The sequence below is a fragment of the Grammomys surdaster genome, unplaced genomic scaffold (assembly GCF_004785775.1).
Source record: "Grammomys surdaster isolate TR1022 unplaced genomic scaffold, NIH_TR_1.0 125341, whole genome shotgun sequence".
In the NCBI taxonomy this organism is placed as follows: Eukaryota; Metazoa; Chordata; class Mammalia; order Rodentia; family Muridae; genus Grammomys; species Grammomys surdaster.
Window position 1 is genome coordinate 914,274 of NW_021620215.1, and position 22,821 is coordinate 937,094.

A 22,821-nucleotide genomic window follows, 5' to 3' on the forward strand; every position below is an offset into this window, starting at 1 on the left:
ACCCTCTTCTGATCTCCAGCATTAGTTGAGCAGGTGTTGTATAGAGAGCCATGCAGGTAAAACAGCACATACATAAAACTAAGTTAGAATGTAAAAGCTGTATTTTTATTCTTATATGCATCTGCATTAAAGTTTCAACTTTAGTTCCTAATGAGCATTTTCTACTTTGGGCACCAAACTTAATATAGTCAACTCTCAAGCTTTTCTCAGTACAAATCCTCAAAGTACTAAAGATTGATTAAACCTACCTTGCAAAGCCAGAGGGCTTCTCTACTAAGTCTTGCCAGCCTCAAACACAGTCCTACCCTCTGCTACCAGCAAGCTACAAACCTTGCAGAAACCATACTGACAACCGTGTTCTGACTACCTCTTTGTTGCTGAAAGCACATGATGATTCTTTTACTAACCAATATTCTGCAAGCTACCGACAAAATGAGCTACTTAAAAAAAAAAGAAAGAAAGAAATCCCACTATGTTTTGAAAAGTTGTGCTTGAGATTAACTGGACTTAGACATCAACTAAGTGGAGGCTCACTCATCGCGCTTAGCTTTTACTCAGGAGTAGTTAATTACTCTCCAGATGGCATGGATGATAACTTTTGGGTCGGAGAGAAGAGATCTGACTTGACAAAAGGCTAAACAGAATTCAGGCAAGCCAATTCTCAATGTTTAACAGTCTAAGACATGATCCACTTAAAGACAAAACACAATGCAAAGAAATAGAGGGAATAAAAAAAGAGACGCAAAGCCGGGCAGTGGTGGCGCACGCCTTTAATCCCAGCACTTGGGAGGCAGAGGCAGGCGGATTTCTGAGTTCGAGGCCAGCCTGGTCTACAGAGTGAGTTCCAGGACAGCCAGAACTACACAGAGAAACCCTGTTTCGAAAAACCAAAAAAAAAAAAAAAAAAAAAAGAGACGCAGAGTGCTCACTCGAGGCTTAAACCATTTGAAGACACAGCAATAGTTTAGGGTAGCAGGTCAAAACACAGCCAACTAAATTTGTAAGTAATTTAGCCAAAACTGGAACGAAGCTACGAACAATATCCAAACTTTTGGAGCCGAGAGTAAAATTGTTGAGTTTAGTGGTTTGCACTTACACATCGGGAAAGGGTCTTGAATTGAGGAATTAAATACTTTCAATGCCACTCACCTTGCTGATTTTATCGCCGACCGAAGTCTGGCCCAAGATCCTGAGAAAACTGGTCTGGAAGTTCGCTGAAGAACTGAGAAAAGTTAAAAGTTTACATGGCAAAGGTGTCTCTTCTGAACATAGCCAAAAATTTATGACCATACTTTAATATTTTTTTTTTTAGTCTCCTCAGAACTATTTAAAACCAAAGTAACTTACCTAATTCAATTCTGACTACTGAACAAAACCCATGCCCGTAATGGAAACACAAAGGATTAAGACAAGATTTAAACGCCAGGCAAGTTATCTCCCAGCTCCACCAACACTAAAAAGTCACTTATGAGGAAAACCTGCATCTTTTCAACTCTAAACCAAACCACCCGTCTCAAGAAACTACAGACCGGGGGTGGGGGTGGGGTTGGGGTGGGGGAGGGGAGAATCCGGGGGAGAATGTGATAGCTCTAGCGCGGGTTTGTTTACAGACTACACCAACAATCATGAGTCAGAAATTCAAGCCACCAGATGCTTTCCAACTAATAAGGACCAAGCGGGACCGTTCTAAGGTGTCCTAAAAGATTTTGGGACAAGGGGAGGTACACTAAGAGAACTAGATCACAAAGCATTCAAGAACAGACTGCCAGTTTCTTGGACCTCGGCCTTCCGTACGAGGTGCTGGGCCTGAGAACTTGGGATGGGGGAAGGGGGCACATTTCGCTGTGGCCCTGAAGTGACTAGGAGATGGAGACAGGGCCAGGTCCCCAAATTAAAAAGGGAGAAGAAATGAGAGTTTACAAATGGGTCACCGGACGAAGAAGAAGTCCCTGTGAATCATGGAGGCGGCCCTAGGGGGCAACCCCGGGGACTGACCTGGGCAAAGGACAAGTAGTTCTCCCAGCACTGACTCGGGTGAGGGGAATAAAGACTTAAAGTCTGGGAGTTTTAGGAAAGGGATTGGGCCTGTCCTGCGGGAAAGCGGCCAGGGAGAGGGGGAACAGGCCGAGCCGGACGAAACACGGACCCGGTAGGTCAAGGGGAGGGCGTCCGGCTGGGGCAGTTACAAGCACGGGAGCTGGCGAGGCCCGGCAGCCCGCTTCCCATCTAGGGTCATCCTTCTGCCAGCGGATGCTCCGACTGTTCCAGGCCCAGCCGCCCCGTCCACTGCCGCCACCAACGCCGCCGCCATCTTACACTGGCCAGCGGCAGCCACCACCACCGTCTCGGGTCTCCGCGCCTGCGCCTGCGCCGTCACGCTTTCCGGCGGGATTTGCGACGCTGTGCTGGAGGAGACTGAGCGAGTGCGGTCCCGCGAGCTCTGGGCTCCCAACCCTCCTGGTGGCCGCACAAGGGGCGGAGCCTAAGGCCAACCGAAGCAGCGAGGGGCGCGTGCGCGGGGCGGAGGAGTCAAGTTGTTTTCGTAGTTTGAGAGTGATGGCTTGTCTCCTGGTATTCAAAACGCATGCGATTTGGGGGCTCCTTAGCGTTGTGACGGAAAATGAACCTCATTCCAAAGGGACTGGGAGGCAAACTACTAGGTGTCTTCCAGCCCTGAGGTTCTAATTCTTGCCACAATTTTTTTTTCTGTTTAAAAAAAAAAAAAGAAAGCAAAACCCCTTTCTCCTTTGAGGCTTAAGACTGCATTTCCTTCAGTGGCTTCTTAAGATGCCTTCTGTCGAGGGTCACTTCCATCTGACAGCACCCATTTGTCCGTTTAAAAGAGCCACTCAGGTTTGGGGATGTTGTTCAAGTATTGGAATGCTTCCTATGGGTCTAAAAGTTTGAAAAGTTTGATCCCCAGACCTGGGGGTGGGAGTGAGACGGCTTAGAAACAGAATTTATTTATTTATTCATTTGAAACAGGGTCTTTCTACTGTCCTGGAATTGTAGATCTCATAGAGATCACCCACCTGCCTCTGCTTCCCAGGTGCTGGGATTAGGATTAAAGGCGCTCAACACCGCAGAGTTTAATTTTTAAAATTAGCATACAAACTAACAGGGTACAAACTAGCACTCAGGAGGCTGAGGCAGGATATACACAAGTTGGAGGTCAACCTAAAACAACGGATAGTAAATTCTGGGCTAGAGTAAGTCCTCCCCCCCCCATCCCCACCACACACACCCCATACACACAGGAACAAAACAGGTTTCCATGTGGCATTTTCATACATATGTGTCATACCTGGTTCTTCCTGGTCCCCTTCCCACTCATTTCCCCCTTCTTGGTTACCTTCCTCCAATTATTACTATTAGCTTTCATGACTAGCTTATACTCCATTCTCTTTTCTTACCTCCTCTTCAACTCTCTTTATTATCTCATCCTTGCCTCTCAGTCTCCTTCCTACCTCTTTGTTAAGTATTAATAAGTATGTGTAAGTAATAGATATATGTACACATAAATTTAAATCCAGATTCTGCATATGGGAGAGGACATGTCCTATTTGTCTTTCTGAGTCTGACTTAGGTTGCTTATAATCTGCGAATATTGTTTCATTCTTCATAACTGAATGATTCCATTATGCATATATTCCACATTTTCTTTATCCATTCATCTGCTGATAGATATATAGGTGTATTCATAATTTAACTGTTGTGAAAATGCAGCTAAAATATGGATATGCCAAGTAACTTTGCAGGTTGGTGGTTTCGGGGGACTTTTGTACATTGCTTTGTGCTGACACCTAAGGGAAACCGCAACGGGATTCGAGGATTCCAGATTACTCCTAGCTAGCAGGCTGGAACACCGTTATGTGTTTGTAGCAAAAAAATCTAGTAGAATCATTATATTCAGGGTAGACAGTAGAATAAAATAGTTGTTTTTCACTATCTATGGTAGACTTCAGAATGAAAAGTTGTTTTCGGGAAGTAATTTAACCTTGAAGAAATCCTTGTAGAAAACTAAGGTGTTTTCTCTCATCTATGGGGGTTTTCTGAAGGGCTTTACAGCCTTTGAGTGACTTCTGGTTCACAAGACAGTCCTGGCGCACCTGGACTGTCTTGTATTATCCAGCACTGCAAACAGTACACAGTAAGGACTAAAGTTGCAGGATGTTTTTCTTCAGGAAACATAACGCTGTATAGGGTCTTTAGTATAAAGGAATTTGTTTTACCCTGTCCCCACCAAAGAACAACTTTTGAGTAACAATCAATAAACATACTTTTGGGCAGCTGTTCAATTTTCAGTCCGCAGAGGCTGGCTCTCCCTGCTGCCTGCAAGGCCAGATTTCATCCTGCAATGTCTCTCTTTGGTGTGACTCAGAACATCAAGAGTTGTTGAAGATGTTGTTTTAGATAAAGTCTCCTGCATCCCAGTCTATACCCTGCCTTTACCTCCAGAGCCGGCTTTACAAATGAGTATCACCATTCCCAGTTTATGCAGTGCTCAAGGTTGAGCCACAGGGCTTTGGGGCATGGTAAACAAGTACCTCTACATCTTCAGCCACTTTTTCTTTTTCTTCTTCTTCTTTTTTTTTTTTTTTTTTTTGAGACAGGGTTTCTCTGTGTAGTTCTGGCTGTCCAGGAACTCACTCTGTAGAACAGGCTGGCCTCAAACTCAGAAATCTGCCTGCCTCTGCCTCCCAAGTGCTGGGATTAAAGGCGTGCGCCACCACCGCCCAGCGCCACTTTTTCACTAAGTTCAGATTCGTCAACTCTACCTCCTACCAATACCATTGCCCTCCTCCCAGTTATTGTTTTGAGATAGGAACTATAGTAACTCAGAATAGCTTCAAATTCACTTCTGTAACTGCTGAGGGCCGGGCATGTGCCACTATGTCTGATTTGATTCATTGTTAGAAATCAAATCAAGGGCTTCATGGTACTAGACAAGCACTCTATCAGCTGAGCTCCATCCCCAGATACATTCTATTCCAAGCTGTCTCTTGTTGACTACTTGCTGAAGTAGACATGTATGTGGTAATTAATACTGTTAACTCGACAAGATCTATAATTAGTTAGGAGAGGAGCCTCTAGGCATGCCTGGGAGGGATTACCTAGATTAGGCTAATTGAAGTAGGAATACCCACCTAATTGGGGGTGACATCACTCCATAAACTGGGGGTCTTGTCTGAATAAAGAGAAAGTGAACTGAGTACCAGTATTTATTACTGTTTCTTGACTGTGAACACAATGTGTCCAGCAAGCCTCTTACTCCAGCTCTGTGCTTTCCCATCAGGTGATCGTCCCCTCAAACTAAAAGATGAAATAAATTGCTTCGCTCACAGAATTTGTCCAGCAATTTGAAGAGTAACTAATTCAGCTAGTTTGTCTGTTTCCATTAGTGCCCTGATGCAATTCAACATAAGACAGCAGAGTGTCTTTTAAAGTGTCAGTCAGGTCATAGTCCCCCACTCAAAACATCCATTACTTTCTCATCACATAATGAAAATCAAATTTATCTGGACTGATGGCTCAGCAGTTAAGAGCACTAACTGCTCTTCCAGAGACTTCTGTGTCAAGTCCCAACACCCAACATACTAGCTAACATACTCCAGTTCCAGGAGATCCGATGCCCTCTTCTGGCTTTGTCAGCATGGCACACAAATGGCACACAGACATATATGGAGGCAAAACACCACACGTTAATTTTTTTTTAATCAAAATTAGCCCCCGAGGTTCTATATTATCTGGTTCCTATCTTATTTCTGATGTTATCTCTTCCCATGCTGCCTGGATCTGCTCTAGCCTCATTCCCCTTCTTGCTATCAGGAACACCACATTACGTTCTAGCTCCAGCTCAGTGTTTTACCTTGGAATGCTCAGCTATAATGTTTATTATTCTGCATCTCTCCTAAGTCAGGCCTCTATACAAGTGGTACTTTGGTATAACACATCATTATCTATGGATACCGATTCTGCTTTTTATTATTATTTATATGAAGCAGGGTCTCACTGTGTAGTTCCAGCTGGCCTTGAAATCACGGAGATCTACTTGCCTGCCTCTGTCTCCAGCATACTGAGATTAAAGGCATGCACCACCATACCTGCCTTTGCTTTTATTCTTACAAGACGAGGTCTCCCTGGTTGAGTGTGGTAGCCCAGACCTGTAATTCCAGCCCTTGAGAGGAGGAAGCATGAGAATCAGTAGTTCAAGAACACCCTGGGCTATACAGGACCCTGTCTCAAAGAACAAACAAGAAGGGAGGTGGGGCAGGGAGGGGAGAAGAGGGGGCAGGCCTCCAACTGTTGGGCTCAAGTGAGCCTCCAGCCTTAGCCACCAATGCTGACATACAGATACACACCACGGCACTCAATCTGCAGCATTTCTTCCTAACGTTTTACTCTACAACACTTAACCTATAATTATATATTTAATTTAATTTTGTTTGTATGAGCAGTTTGCTAGAGTGTATGTCCATATAGCACTTGTGTGAGTTCAGTGTCTATGTAAGCCAGAGAGGGCATCAGATCCCCCCAAACTCGAGTTATAGTCAACTGTGAACTGCTTGGTCCTCTGGAAGAGCAACTAATGCACTTAACCATTAACCCATCTATCTAGGCTTCAGTTATATATTTTAAATCTAACTATACTATTAAAATGTAAGTTACTGAGAGCAGGAACTGTCTCTTTTTCATCTTTGTAATCTTCACCTCGAAGAAGGGTAATGGGCAAGTAACGTCCTGTCATCGACCTCATCCTTTCATTCAGTCAGCAACTGTTTATTGTATCCCGTTGCATGAGAAGCCTGGACTGTGGTACTACAGCAGTAAATAAACCAAGATTCTTTTGTTTACAGAGCTTTTTAGGGCATGGTTGGATGTGCAGGGGAAGAGATACACATAGAAAATAATATAGGGGCTGGGGAAGATGGCTCAGTGGTTAAAAGCACTGGCTGCTCTTCCAAAGGTCCTGAGTTCAATTTCTTGCAACCACATGGTGGCTCACAACCATCTGTGATGGGATCCGATGCCCTCTTCTGGTGTGTCTGAAGACAGCTAACGTGTACATGAGTACATGTGTATACTCATATACACAATTCTTTAAAGAAAAAAGAATTTAGAGTTATGAAAACTATTTGTGAAGGGAGACAATGTAAAGTAGGTTACTAGGGTTACAGGTTACAGGGTGGATGTGCTCTTTTTCCCGTAGGAGTTTGGAGAGACCCCTTTGCTGAGCTATCCTTTGAATAAGGACTTCAAGTGAGAAAGAGAGCCATACTCACCTGGGAAAAGGTGTGTTCCATCCAGAAGGATCAGCAAAGACCCTGAGGGTCCACTGTGCTTACAGAGGAAGCCAGATGGTGTAAGAAAAGGAGGTTCAGATCGATTACAAATTTATGGACCAAGAAGAGAACTGATTCTCTTCTAGGTATGTGCTAGGGAGTCATAAAAGATCCTGAATAAAATGATTTGATTTATAACTGAAGACGTTCACTATAGCTGATTTCTTTACCTGCCCTCAGGGAGGAAGAACAGAAGCTGACATACTCGTTAGTTAGGAAGGGATTGTAAAAGACTTGTAGAACTTGTACTGCAGGGCAAGTGACAGAGGTGGCTGCACTGGGGTGCTTGCAGTGCTGGCACAGAGGTGAGCTCCCTAACAGGCTGAACATGGTGTCCAATACAAGGAAAAAGCAAGGATGTGTTGGGTTGTCTTAATTAAATACACAGGCATTCCTTCTGCTGAGGTACATGTGGGAGAAAAGGTGCAGAAGTTGTGGGGAGAAACACTCAGTTCTGTTTGTCAAATCCCAAAGCACAGAGTTTTATGCTATAGAAATAAACAATCTTATTTCTTATTGGCGAAGACATGTTGGTTGTAATGGTTCCTATTGTGATTTAAAATTCACAGCCCCAAACCACAATTTCTTTTGCATCAACCTAATAAAATGGACCATACTTATTTACCCAACCTTATGAGTTAGCTGGTATGACAATAACCAGCTGGTTAAATGGGGATTTGGTTACAGTTAGTTACCGAAGTTGTTTTTTTTAAGGAAAGAATTATTTTGGCTTATGATTTCAGAGGATTTGCTCCATTGGTTCTTGGCTCCATGGGCTTGGGCAGAGCAATACAGAAGGAGGTGGGGTGGAGGCTGTTCTTGGCTTCTTGGTGAACAAGAAGCAACAAAACAGGACAATACAGGAAGAAGCCAAGTAGATAAATAGCTGTAAAGGTAGGTAGTGACCTACTTCCTCCAACCTTTTGTCACCTCTTAACACTTACCATCATATTATGAATACATTAAGTGAAGACTCCATTGATTACACCAGATCCTCAGGATTGGTTTCTGGAAATACCCTAAGGTATTTTTTTATTAACATTTTAAAATATATCTTAATCATGTTTTCCCTTCCCTCAACTCCTCCCAGATCCTCCCCACCTGCCTACCCACCCAACTTTATATTCCTTCCCTACTAAAACAAAGAGCAACAAACAAACAAACAAAACAAAAACAAACTCACAAATCTCACAAAAAGGAAAATCAAAACAGTCTTAAGATTGTAAGTCAAAACCAAAAGAAGCCAAAACAAAGTCCACAAGAATATCATTGAGTTAATTTTGTACTGGCCAACTGTCCCTGGGCTTTGGTCTGTGTAGAAACAATTTGGTTTCTTTAAAAATACAAAAATATTATAAGAATGTGTTTTAATTGTAATGTGTGGGGCTGTGGGGCTGCTTTGGACTGACTGCAGCAGCTGAGTATGATTTGCCTCATGCTGTAGCAGAGACATGGGTTTCGCCAGCTGCAGATAGTTTCTCTGGCTGTGTGACATTTGGAATTCTGGCAACTATTCAGAGGGGGTGTATAAATGCTAGGGCCCCAGAGGCAGGGTAGGATGATGGTCATTCATGGGGTTGTTTGCAGTTTGTTAGTAATTATGCTCAAAGAAACAAAAGGAAAGAAATTAGATTCAGGGATCTCTCTCTCTCCCCTCTTATCCTTTCTCTATCTCTCTTCTATCTAGTGATGCAAGGGGTGAAACCAGTGGGGAGAAGAAAATCCACAAAGTATCGAAGGCCAGCTACAGGGCTGCCCTGTGTGCCGAGAATTGATATACCCAGTCACCTAATAGCTTAGTGAGGTACTGAAGCTCAACAGTATGTCGAGATGCGATTCAAATGGTACCTTTCTTTCCTGAAGACACTTCCTCATTCCAAAATCATAGATGTTCAGATTCTGTAAGAACACCTCTAGTACTATATTTTTCAGGCCACATGTCTCATGCCCACCCCAGAGAACTTACTACAAAAAACGCTGAGTTCTTTACATGCAGACTATATTGTCTCCGGAAGTGTGAAGGCTTACCATAACTGGCCGTTCACGTTAACGGAAGAAAGCATGCTTCCGTATGCTTCAGATCATCTCCTTCTAAAAGGTTCATCAATGTGGCAGGTCCTGAAAATTTTTGCAGGATGTATCTCTACATCCAGTCTCACCAGAGAAGGGAAAGGTAGCTGTACTGCTAGCCCATCATTTGACTGACATATCCTTAAGACCTAATTAGCAAAATCTTACTAAAATCAACAGTTATGATATTCTTCAAAATGTCCACGTCCCTTTGTAGTATAGTATAGCCTAGAGTGAGAATGTTCAAGGTTAAGACTGTGAACACAGACTGCCACCTCTCTCTGAGAGAGCATACACACTGAAGAGGTTTGTAAACTTCAGTTACTAAATCCTAAATATTTTAGATTTTGCCAGCCATACTATCTACCACTACTTTACCTGGCCAAGGTAGCCAAAAAAACATTCAAAAAGCCAGTGTGTAATGGTTAATGTCTAAGGATGTCAGTAAACCTTACAAATTCCAGGCAATTGGGCCCATGAGGACTCAGTGGGTAGATACTGACTAATAAAGTGGAAGTAGAGAACTGACTCTACAAAGTTGTCCTCTTGACTTCCACATGTTCATGGCCTCTCCCCATCACTCACACTCACACACATTCTCTCTCACACATATGCACACTTCAAAAAAAAAAATCAGGCAACTGACCACACTTGAGTTATAGGCTATAATTTGCTGACCCCCTATGCACCCATCACATAACCTAAACCAGGTGCTGTGCTTTCTTTGCAACAAACAAAACATCTGACAGAGCAGTGCTTTGGGAACTACTACTTGCTTTAGCTTGCAAGCATGACTGGTATTCCACCAGTCAGTTTTTACAAAATCCAGAAAGATTAAACTAAATGAGGATATGATATACCCCTTAAGGGTAAACTAATCCTTGCCATTTCACCCACAAAATAGCATTATTATTATCTTGACAGAGGTGGAGGTGTAGTTCTAGGAGTTTCTACTTGGTCTTTCTACTAAATGCCGGGCATCTTCCTTGGTAGGTCATACAGAGAGACACACATTTGGATATTGGGGAAATTATCAGAAGATGAAATCTGTAGATCCACTGTAAAGCAGATTTGGTCCAGCATTTCACTGACTATGCATCCTGTATTTCCCACAATGGGGAATGTTTGAAAAGGAGACACTGCTGTAGTTCTTTGGATCTATGGACATCAATGTCAACACAGACCTTCAATCTGTGTGTGATGATTAGTGTGTGTTATGAGTGCTCTATCTGAATGAAAGTGTACCTTATGTATGTGATATCCAGAGGCCAGGAAAGGGTATCAGATGCCCTGGACCTGGAGTTTCATACTCTACCTATGTGTGCTAGGGCCCGTATTCAAGGTCTTCTGCAAGAGTAGCAAGTGCATTAACTTATTGCGTCTGGAATCAACCAAGAGACACACTTGTGGGAAGATCTCTAGGGCATTTCTCCAAAGGACTAATTGAGAGAGGCCTTTCCCAGAGTCAGAAGCACCTTCCATACTAGCAGTATTACCTGCCTGTCTTGATTCTTGTAGATACGTCTTCTCATTCATTATTGTTTCTGCCATCAGAACCCAGCTCCTTCAGTGTTCCAACATGCACTGAAGACCAAGGCTCCCAGAAACCTTCTAAGTAGGTCTTCAACACCAGATTGGTGCTGAGGCATCTGTACTTCTCACTCGAACAAGTTCCCTAGCTCTTAGACTCATCATCAGGTTAACAGCCACTGCGGTCTACTTATCCCATGCCATAAAGCCACTTGATAAATCCCCGTTGTAATATGTTCATTCTATGGGGGTTTTTTGCTTTAGAAAATCCTAACGTATTTCAACTTCTTTGAATGTTCCCCCCCCCCCCCCAGTGTAATAAATGGCTCTTTGAATTGATAGTTTGTGAGTCTTGGAACTGTTTGTGACTCAGATGCTGAGCAAAATTTATGACTTTTCTTTGACTTCAATTTTGAAGGCCCTATTTATAAATCTTGGCTGCCTAACTGTCCTGCTCCAAGGAGTACCTGTGTGCTATTAGCAATCTCCACTCAAGCTGCTACCCTGTGCAAAAGCTACCAATCTGCTTCTGACAGTTAAGTACTGCCTTGGCCTTCCAAAGGCATATGGTCAGTGAGTTTTTCAGTTATACAGCAAACACTACATATCCACTTCCTGGGTCCTTCTTGTACATTTCTGTATTATCTCCATGTCTACTAATGTGATACCAGGCTGGAGGAAGGCTCAGTGGTTAGGAGCTATCTGTTCTTTCAGAGAACCAGAGTTCAGTTCTGGTGGCTCACAACCACCTTTAACTCCAGTCAAGGAAATCAGATGCCCAGCACACACATACAGACACATATACATACAGATACATACATATACATACATAAATCTTAGAACATTTTTATGTCAGATTTCTTTTTTTTAAATGTGGGCCATTTTCCCCAAAGTCCCCAAAGCCATACCAATGGCCTAGTTTTTGCCTGAGACCTTGAGAAGATGTCCTGGGGTCACTGAAAACATTATCTATCTTGTATGAATTTGATTCTTGTTTCATGAAACCATCTATCCAGAACACAGATTTTTGGAAGGGCAGCTCTTGTAATCTTTGAGGACAGCTTAAATATGTCACTAAAGTTAAGCTATGCAATTTATTTTTAGTTATCAAGAAAGAGAAACAAGCTAGAAAAAGTGCTAGATAACCATAAATGGGCACTGGATTCCAAGTGCCTAAGTATACATTAGCCTAGGCCCTATGGGGAGACTAAGGAAAGTCCAGAGCAGCAGCATCCCATGAAGGCGTTTGGTTTTAACCACTGTACCAACTTGTGACATTAGGAATCAGAAATATACTGTCTAAAAACTTTTTTGATATTGCTGTGAAATTCAATTATGTGAACAGTGGGCTTAGCCTGTAACAGGGTTTTGAGGAGGTAAGTTTAGGTGTTTTCAAATTTGCATACATGTTGTATATAGTCTCAATGACGTACCTGTCATGGGCAACAGATCCACATAGTGATACAGAGGGACTAAATGTTTAAAGAGAAAACCTCTAGTCCTTTACCACACATAACTTGGGGAGGACTGCCCAAGGGCACCAGGTTTTATTCAGCTGTACGTCCCAGAATAATTCAAGTGGTATTTAGGAAAAGAGCCCAATTCAGGTCGACTTGCTCATGTCCAAGCAAAATGAAAATGAAAAAAAGAAAAAGTCTTGATAATAAAGCCACAGTGGACCACAGCATCACCAGCAGAAGTGAGAGTAAAGGACAGTCAGCATGGCACTGAGCACAGTTCCAAGGGCAGGTCATTCCTGCTCCTACCTCTTCACCTGTCCTTGTCAAGCATTTTTCAGGAGCATCAATAAACTATTGGCAATTCAGGCCCCATTCATCATCACAGATCAGCTGGTACTTTTTCCCTTTCTCGGAGCATGGAGGAGTCTGGAGGAGTCTCACATTCAGACCCTGAGTCTTCTGTTTGATGAGCTGTGCTGGCTGGGTAGTTCCCAGCCTGAGGTCTCAAGTGCATTTCCTTCCATACAACATGTGGCATCTTTAAACGTGGTTTTAACCCAGGGGAAACGTGTTACAAGCTCGAAGTGACTCAAATGATAAATGTGAATTTGTTCTTGCCAAAGTTCTTTTCCGGGGGTGGGGGGGTGGATATGATCAGAATACATTGTATACATGTGTAAAATTCCAAAGAATAAATAAAATATATATATATTTAAAACGTTACTTTCCAAGTAAACCAAGATAGCTAGGTGGCCTAAAAAGAATATCCATAAAATATATGGCAACCATGGTCCTTAGACCCACTGTGAAAAGGCAGGTCAATTCAAAGTTAGGTAATTTAGAAAACACATTAACAATATACCATTAACATCAACTATAATGTGAAAAGTTAAGACTGAAGTACCAAGGAGATGAAGACAGTATTCTTTTGCTGAAAGGAAGTGCAACCTGAGCTGGAGGGCTGGGTCATGGGAGAGCCTAACATAACATTATAGAGAGCTATCTCCTAACACTTCTCACTCTGTAGCTGGGTCATGGGAGAGCCTAACATAACATTATAGAAAGCTATCTCCTAACACTTCTCACTCTGCAGCTTATAGAAACTAAGGAAGATTAGAAATAGACCTGGATGAAAAATAGCCCACACACTTGCTCAGAATATTTATTAGATACTGCCCCATAGGGCTTGCAGGAAAAAAGATTCTGGCTACACCCCTTTCCCAAGCACCTTCCTGAACCAAGGATTCTAGGGAATCTGATGTCTTAAATAAGCCAAAACATATCTGGGTAGAATGGTCATTCATATACCAGATCTGACACTACAAGTATGTGTTGGCCAGGGAGGAAGGGAAGGGTCTAGTTAGAATGGTCCAGGTACTAGATGAAAGGAAACAAGATTGGCCTTCATCCATCACAGCACTGGCTAAAGGGGCAGAATAAATAAGATTTTAAAAAGAGAGGAGGTAAGGACAGTCAGGGGGCAAAGGAAGGTTAAGAGACGGGTTCCTCTAAATCATGGAGTTGTACAAAGAATCAGGGTAGCAATTTAAGTTCTCAGGAGGAAAGGGGAAACAGGGTGCAGCACCTAGGGACAGAAAAAGCCCAAGGCTTTGCTTTCAACCTGGCTAAGTGTGAAATTCCTTTTTCTTCAGTGAATTCCAAAGGAAGGCAAGGGAGATGTGGTGACAAGCCTCCAGTCCCAGCCCAGAAATGAACGTTTCTCCTCATTCCCAGAGGCCCTGCCTAATAGAAACACAGAGTCTTAGGACTTAGCTCCTTCTCCCCAGACATAAGAAGGGAGTAGAAACAAGGCACGAACATCTGGAATCAAGGGGAACGTGAGTACCACCATATGTAACATTATTTTGGAAGTGGGAAGAAGCGAAATGCCCACAAAGGATGCCTTCCATCACCTGGCAGATAACTGGCCTGTTTCTAACAGCAGAAACCATGATGGGGTAGAACTTATAGAAAAGGCCCACAGAACAGATCCTCGGCTGGTATGGCACAGTCTTGAATGGGATGTAGAGTGTGGAGCAGCCAGCTCCCACAGATGATACTCCTGCCTCAGTTCCCAGTGACTCTGTTGACTCCAGATGTTTCCCAGGGCTGGGGCTCAGAGAGGAAACTGTGTTGTATTTCACATGATCAAACACTGTTCGCCATTAGCACCTGGTGGGCCTGACAGATTGAGGGCATCCAGGTCAAAGTTGAGGCCAGGAGGCTGGAGAAGAGACAAAGGGACTGAGAAAATCACTCATATTTCAGGTCAGAGCTTCTGAAGGTCCATCCTTAGCAGCCACAATGATCACCCTATATGGACTGCAAACTGGGAACTGGGTTAGAATATAGAAGACATACTCACCATCTCCCCAGCCAGTTCTTTTGGTGGATGGCCCAAGTCCTGTAACTAGAAAATAAAAAAAAAAAAAAAAAAGAGATTAAAAAAAAAAAAAGAAAAAATCACAGAAAACACAAAAGCAACTGGATTAGTGTGAACTGATTTCTTCTGACCATGGTATGCAGTATTTGTAGTGACATTTTTGAGAATTCTGGAATTTTTGTTTAAAAAAACACACACAAATATTTTAAGAATGTGCTTTCACTTTAATCCCAGGTGTGGGATGTGGGGCCTCGTCAGACTGACAGCAGCAGCTGGCCAGGACTTGCTGCGTACTCCAGCAGAAGCATGGTTTTGCCAGCTGCAGATAGTTTTGTGGTTGTGTGAGTTTTGGAATTCCAGGAACTTTTCTGAGGGTGCATAAATTCAAGGGCCCCAAGAGGGGTTGGGGTTGTTAGTCATTTAAGGAGGTTAGCAGCCATGATCAAAGAAGACACAATAGAAAAGAAATTAGAGTCAGGGATTTCTTTTCCCTATATCCTTGTTTCTCTATCTAGTGTTAGTGGGTGAATCTGGGGGGTAGGAGGTGTGAAGAGTGGAAAAAAAGAAGAACCCACAAAGTAGCGAAGACCAGCTACCCATCTTTTATTCCGTCCTCCACCCTCGGCAGACGTATCCCGGGGACAGCACCACTGGGAAGGCAGGGTAAGGAGGCCTTACCTGCTGCATAAGATCCAGCACCGCCTCAAAGCGAGCCCTGCGAGTAGCCTCGCTGTCTGTGGGTGTCTCTGTCTCAAACTGCTCACAGATTTTGCCCATGACACTGTGCTGCTGCTGATACTTTTCAAACTGTTCTGGAGGAATAGATTCCTGGTGATTCTGTAACCATTCTGGATACTAAAGAAAGAGAGAAGATGGGTGAGAAAGAATGAAGTAAACCAAGAGGGAAGGGGACCAAGAGGAAATAAAGGCTAAACGAGCAAGTTCATAATGAAAAGCACAAAGTACTGTTGACTCCAACAGATCATCTGCATACACTGGTATATATGGTAACTGCAGATTAGTAAACATGTCTGTGAAAAGCAAGAAAGTAAGCCAGGCAGTGGTGGTGCATACCTTTAATCCCAGCACTTGGGAGGCAGAGGCAGGCGGATTTCTGAGTTTGAGCCCAGCTTGGTCTACAGAGTGAGTTCCAGGACAGCCAGGGCTACACAGAGAAACCCTGTCTCGAAAAACCAAAAAAAAAAAAAAAAAAAAAAAGAAAGAAAGAAAAGCAAGAAAGCAAACTCTTAGACTCTGAGGGTTGTTCTAGTTTCATTCCTGTTGCTATGATAAAACATCAAAACAAAAAAAACAAAAAAAAGGGAGAGGAAAGGGTTTGTATTTCATCTGACACTTCCAGGTAACAGTCCATCACTGAGGGGCAGGAACTCAGTCACCACAGAGGAAGGAATATTGCATACTGGCTTACTTGGTTGGTTTTTAGCTTTCTTATATAGTCTAGGCCCACCTGCCTAGGGTTGGTGCCACCCACGGTGGGCTATGCCCTCCCACACCAACCATCAATCAAGATAATTCTTCATACACATGGCCATAGTCCAATCTAATCTGGGCAATCCCCCAACTGAGGTTCCCTCAGATGACCCTGGGCTGTGAAAAGTTAACAGCTGCAGCTAACTAGGACAAGGGTCACATATGGTCTCTGTTAAACACTGTTGGTCTGTGGTTATATTTAAGATTTATTTACTTTTATTTTGTATTCATTAGTGTTTTGCCTGCTTGTATGTATTTGTACCATGTGCATAGCTGGTGTACTTGGAAAGAGAGGTGTCAGATCCCCTAGAACTGGGGAACCGAATCCAGGAGACCCTATGCAAGAACAGCAAGTGTTCTTTAACAAGCCCCTCTCTGTTGTTGTCATTATTTGTAATTTAAAAAAACTCTATTTGTATGAAAGTTTGTCTGTCTATATGCCTGTGTGCCACGTGTGTGTCAGGTGCTCTCAGAACATGGAAGAAGGCACCAAATCCTCTAGAATTGGAGCCATGGACCATTGTGAGCTGCTGTTATGTGGGTGCTTGGAATTGAACCCAGGTCCTCTGGAAGAGGAGCCAGTGTTCTTAACTGCTGAACCATCTCTCCCTAGCCCTATTTATTTATTTGTTTGTTTGTTTGTTTATTTTAGTTTTTTGAGACAGGGTTTCTCTGTGTAGCCCTGGGTGTCCTGGAACTCACTCTGTAGACCAGGCTGGCCTTGAACTCAGAAATCCACCTGCCTCTGCCTCCCAAGTGCTGGGATTAAAGGCGTGTGCCACCACTGCCCAGCAGCCCTGTTGTTCTTAAACTTAAAAATATAAAAACCAGGGCTGGAGGTGGCTTGAGTGGTTAAGAGTACATACTGCTCTTGCAGAAGACCCGAATTAGTTCAAGTTCCATTCCCAACACCCTTATCAGATGGCTCACTGCCAGCTGTAACTCCAGCTCAAAGGTGGTTTGATGTCTGTGGCCTCCATAGGGACCTGAACTTGTGTGTGTGTGTGCGTGCACATTTACTAATGTTTACTAATTTAAAAATAGTAATAAAAATTTAAAAATAATGTAAAAAATACTCTTAGCTTGATAGCTGGACTGAGGCTGTACAATGGTCTGCAGACTCCTGGTCTTGCTACTCAGTCACACGCTCTGTGACGCTGAAGAGCTTATATTTTTCTACTTCATTTTTCTGGTGAAACTACAAGCTCTTGCAAGCATGAACCAGCGGTTAAACCACTCTCAAATGGTTCATAATACCACCACAAAATCCTGTAAGTCCTTACCGGAGAAATTAGTAAAGTTAAGAATATAAGAAAGAATGAATCAGTCAAACTCAAAGTCTTGAACAATTTACAGAAAACTAGAGCTGAAAATTTCTTTTAGCTTCGACATTCCCAGTGTGGCCTTATGATCAGATCACCAATGTAGGCTAACACTCTCAATAACAACTGCAACAAACAAGGAAGGCATGTTTAAAAGTCGTACTTGTCCACTCAGATTACCCTTTTACTATGCACAGTCTGAGCAAAGTGGCCCCCGAGTTGATATAATGAAGTGAAGAGAGAGGACGGAAATGGAAATTCACAAACCTTTTCTGTGATCTCCTTCAGGGATGGGTACAGCACATCCTTAGACAGGAGGTTCTGCATGATACTCTGCATGATGGGGAGGATGTTCCCTTCCCCATCTCCTTCGTCCATGCCCAGGCCTTCCATGGCTTTCGTCAGCTCCTCTTCAGACATGCCCGAGTTCTAGACAAGACAAAAGAGAGGTGAACAGGCATACCGCCTTCATGGTGCTGACCACACTTTCTGGTGGAAAGAACTATCAATTTGCCTGAAACAAAAATCAAAGGGGACTAGATTTGGGGAGATACCATACAGCTTTTTTTAAAAGTAAACTTTTTTAAGTTTAATCTTATTTGTGTTATTTTTTTTTCTTTTTGTCTGCATGTACATCTGTGTGAAAATGTCCGAAGCCCTGGAACTGGAGTTATAGACAGGTGTAAGCTGTCATATGGGTGCTGGGAACTGAAACCCAGTTCTCTGGAAGAGCAGCCTGTGCTCCTAACCACTGAGCCATCGCTCCAGCATCCCCCCGCCCCCCAGAGCATCTGTTTTGTGAGAATGCTCAGGAAACATCTGCGAGTGGACCCTTACTCCTTTCCCTTTACCTGAAGGTCGGTGGCATTTTTGGCTAGCCCACTTAGTGTCTCTTTTAGGCAAGAAGTAAATTCTTGCTGAGAACTTGCATCACTGCCTAGGAGAGATGAAAAGAACCAGGATTACCTAGGATTTTAACTGTCAGCTTGTCTACACTGGTCTGGTTACCAGCCTGGACATAAAGCATTTACTAGCAAATTACTACCACTTCAAAACCTTCACTCTTCTGTAGTTACCTTCATGGTCATGCTGTAAATCTATATAGAGAATGTGTTGTTATTCTCCACAGTAACACTCCTTTAAAAGGGTTGGTTTGGGAGAATCATATATTTATTTCTTATTTTTTTTAATCATATTTATTTTTGAGGCAGGATCTCACTCTGTAGTTCTAGCTGTTCTAAAACTCAGCATGTAGATCGTGTTGGTCTCTGCTTCTCAAGTGCCGGGATTGAAGGAATACGCCACTACACCTGGCTAAAATAATCTTTTTTTATTACATTCCAAAATATCTTACCTTTTTCTTTTAATAAGCAAGATTCCCATACCTCTTTCTCTTGCCTTGCCCCACTCCATGGCTGTGACATCATGACTGTTATCAATTTTACAATCCTGGTATTCTCAAGCAATTAAGAGTTCTGTCCAGTACTTTATGTTTGGGGTTTCCTCACCCACTCTCCCAGCCGCCTCTGAGAGCTTCTGGAACTGCTCCACCAGATGAGGCTCTTCCTCAGCCAGCTCCTTCATTGCCTTCTCAAACTCCGCAGTAGCTTGGGAAGCCAGCTCACTATCGAACAGTTCCTGGAAAAATTTCTCTTGGGAGGCAAAGAGAGCATCCTGCGGGGACAGAGACAAAATTTCCCTCCTACAGCATCACCCTGGGTCTTCCCTCCTACAGCATCACTCTGGGTCTTCCTTCCTACAGGAGCTCGGAGAGTAAGTTTTGGGAAATGAAACGTCTCCTCCCACCCACCCCCCCCCAAGCACCTCCACTGAGCATCCCATCTGCCTCTTCTGAGGAGGACAGCAAGCAAAGACTCTGGCCACTGAAGAGATAATATGAAATAGCATACAAATCTGCTTTTTACTCAAGACACTTCCTCTTTATCCCTCTGGAAAACTACAGGTCCTCATTTCATAGAAACTGAGGCCTGGAAAAACACTCAGCAGTGTGTGAAGCAAAAGCACCCTTCCAGCCACCCCTCTGGCCCATAGGAGCCTGCCCCACCCCTGCTCTGAGCTGTATGCCCATCCTCCCCCTCCCTTACGGGGGGTGGAATTTATACTTTGGCAGTATCTCCTGGCGATCTCTTCTGGGACCCTGAAGCATCAGGGGTCGAGATGGTAGGAGGGGGTGCTGGGGAAGGTTTGGCTTTCTCGAAATCATCAAGAGCACCTTCGGAGACAAGAGACACGGTGGGTATGTTGGGGTAGCTATGTGATTCCAAGCAAACTGTTAGGAAAATAATGATAAAGTGCCGGCTTTCTGAATTTCTCTCTTTTCCTGGTGTCTCTCCTGCCCAGACCACTGGTCAATAGGCTTCTCACCTTCCTTGGGAACTATCAAGTTTACTGTGGCCAACTGGGAAGAAAACCCTTTTACACAGAATCAGTGTTCATCTCAGAACTAGGAGGAAAGAATTAAATAAAAGCTGTGCGGAGAAATCTCTACATGCGAACCATAAAATTCCCTTTAAAAAATCCCACACATTCCATCTAACATGAAGAGGAGGGAGAAAGCCTTACTCCTTTGAATTCACTGAGGCCTTAGCTAATATCTTCTTGTAAGAAAGCACAGAATGTACCACCCAGCTTTCCACAGGTCGGACTACTAGCATAATTCTACAGGAAGGTATTAACTCTTAATTATGCTCTAATTTAGTTCTCCCTCAGCAGCACCCGTAGCCTCCTTGGCCTCATATGCAGTAACCCTGAGCCAATCCAGTCACTGGGCACTCCACTACCTCTGCTCATTTTCTACCTGCCTTCATCATTGTGACTGAGCAACAGTTAAAAGGTTCACCTCTGCCCTGAAAAGCCTGTGTTGTCACCACCACTCTGCTTGCCAGGACTAGGGAAAGGGCACTGGCCTCACTCGGGCAGGAAACCAGAGTGGAGTGCAAGGCCAAGAAAGAAATGAAGGTCCACCATCTTTTCAGGATGAAGAAACCTTTCCCCTGGGACTGGCTCACTTTGTTTCTCCAAAGGATACAAGAAGATGTCAGGCATTGTGGTGCCATGCTAGAATGGGGAGGAAGGGGCCGGAAAAACCACAAGTTCAAGGCCATCCTACAGTACTTAGTGAGTGTGCGGTCAGCCTAGACTACTCGAGACAGTCTCTCAAAACCACACTCATTTTAAAAGGAGTCTTCTTCGATTACTTGCATGAAAGACCTAAGGGTCTGGTAAAAGTCCTCAAAGACTGTGAGGTAAAAAGGCATTTCAGGTTAAGAAAGATACTACCACGGACATATGGACCTTTGAGGCTCAAAGGTTATTTTGTTGTGTGAATCTTGCTACGGAAAGGAGAGCTGGTTTCAATAATCTACTGAAGCCGATCCTGGTGGTCTCAGTACTCCCAGAGGCTGAGGCAGGAAGACTGCAGCGAGTTCCAGATCAGCCTGGGACACCAAGTGAGAGCTTTGCCTGAACAACAATCCGACAATCAAAAGCAAGAGAAGTTTTAAGGGGATCGTGAAACATCTCATTACAGTTAGTTTTCCCCTTCGCAGGGAGATGTGCGGTTTGGATAGATCAGTGACTAAGGTGAACACCCAGATTCAGCTAATAAAGAGGGCCGGGGTCGAACTCAGACGAGTACCCCGCCAACCATTGGAGAGATTCTCCCGCCCCGCCCAGAAATCTCAAGTTTATTTAACCCCCACGGTGGGTCCTCTCCCTTGATACTTCTCGACTTTCCCATCGTGGGCTCTTACTTTCCAGTAGCTCCTCCAGTTCCCGGTCCGCTTCGACCCCAACACCGCAACCTTCCTCAGCAGCCGCCATCTTCTGCCTCCGACTTGCCGTAGGAGGTGGAACCACTAGTGCCACCATATGCCCCGCCTTCAACCCCGCCCCCATGACTTGTGCAGCCAATAATATCGTTCTACCGTGCAGGACCGCCATTTTTAAAGGGACAGGAAACTGGGTTTTCTTTTGTTTGTTTGTTTTTTTTTTTTAGTGCTGAGACTCAAACCTAGGTTCCTGCCCGTACTGAGCAAGCACTCCACCACTGGAGCTATACAGACACAGCAGTTTGCCTTGAACTAGATAAGATGCTCAAGCTGGTCCAGAAACCGGGGTCTTCCTTCCCTGTCTCCACTTCCCAAGTACTTGACCCATCGAGCCCAGCTGGATTGAGGGGGTGGGACAGAAGGGGTGGGAGGATTTATTGCGTGTTGTCTCTAATCTGGAGAGGTTTTGTTTTCAGGCAGGGTTTTCTAATCCTACTGTCTCCATCTCCCAAGGACAGAGATTACAGCACAAGGCTCAGCTAAAATATGAAGCTATTAAACGAGCAATTTTTAGATTGAGACAGGATTGCCAAATTGAGACAATCTTGGTTTCATCCCCAGAGCACACATGGTAGGAGAGACTTCTACCATGCACTGGACTCTGACCTCCGCATATGCTCTTTGACGTATACACAAAACAGATAAACGAAGATTACCAAATTTATTTTTAGCATGTAGTGAGCTTCTAGTGTTGTATACAATCGTGCCCAGCACAGTGAAATCTACAAATGAATTAGGGTCGGCCCTCCCTGTAAGGGTTGACTGGAGATAGAATTGGAAACACAGAATTAAGCAGACTAAAAAACAAACACGATTCTTCGAATTCTTTCTGTTTTGTGTGTGTGTGTGTGTGGGGAAGGGGATGGTTTTGTTTTTATCAAGAATGTTCTCTGTGTAGCCTTGGCTTTCCTGGAATTCTGTAGACCAGGCTGGCCTTGAACTAAAAAACTACTCCTGCCTCTGCCTCGAGGGTGGTGGTATTAAATCACACCTCTTTTTTTCTATTCTATATTTCTAGAATCCTACTTCAATGCTTATTTGCCCCCAATGGATTTTTCTGCCTTCCTAATATACAATGAATACTGAAAAGACAGTATTTTATAGCATTTTCCTCCCCTTTCTTGCTTGTTTCAATTGGCTCATTTAGCCCAGGTGGCTTAGAACCCCGCATCCTGTTGGCTATACCTCCCAAATAGTATAATTACAGATACACACCACTATGCCTTATCCTCTCAGAGAATTTTTCCATACTTGCTTAGGGACTTAATGGCTCACCACTGCTTTTGATTAATTTCAGATTCTTGACTGATATTCACAATTATATCCATTCTTTTCCCCAGTTAAACCTCAAGAAGCAGAGTTTGTTTACAA

The 22,821-nt window shown here is 43.6% G+C and overlaps 2 protein-coding genes across 5 annotated transcripts in view; both read right to left on the minus strand.

The window, feature by feature from the left end:
* The window catches only part of Dcaf8 (DDB1 and CUL4 associated factor 8), a 50,042-nt gene extending 47,660 nt beyond the window's left edge, over positions 1-2,382 (minus strand). Inside the window, exons 1-2 of one of the 3 annotated variants that reach the window (XM_028785705.1) lie at positions 2,317-2,382; positions 1,150-1,222 (exon numbers count right to left, since the gene is read on the minus strand). The gene's annotated coding sequence lies outside the window, so the exon portion shown is untranslated. The other 2 variants (XM_028785707.1, XM_028785706.1) reach the window with 2 other exon arrangements.
* Positions 2,383-3,649: 1,267 nt separating this feature from the next.
* Positions 3,650-21,461, minus strand: Pex19 (peroxisomal biogenesis factor 19). Of its 2 annotated transcripts, XM_028785718.1 has the most exons (9): positions 21,373-21,461; positions 19,723-19,832; positions 19,108-19,273; positions 18,451-18,536; positions 17,867-18,028; positions 15,465-15,641; positions 14,769-14,813; positions 7,284-7,341; positions 3,650-4,134 (listed from the first exon to the last, which is right to left on the minus strand). In XM_028785718.1, the coding sequence occupies exons 1-9, from the start codon at positions 21,440-21,442 to the stop codon at positions 4,088-4,090; spliced, it is 921 nt and encodes a 306-aa protein (XP_028641551.1). In that variant the 5' UTR covers positions 21,443-21,461; the 3' UTR covers positions 3,650-4,087. The 2 variants fall into 2 exon arrangements, with proteins under 2 accessions (XP_028641551.1, XP_028641552.1); XM_028785719.1 differs by lacking the exons at positions 3,650-4,134; positions 7,284-7,341 and adding an exon at positions 12,237-14,627 and having other exon boundaries at positions 21,373-21,450.
* Between the last annotated feature and the right edge of the window lie 1,360 nt (positions 21,462-22,821).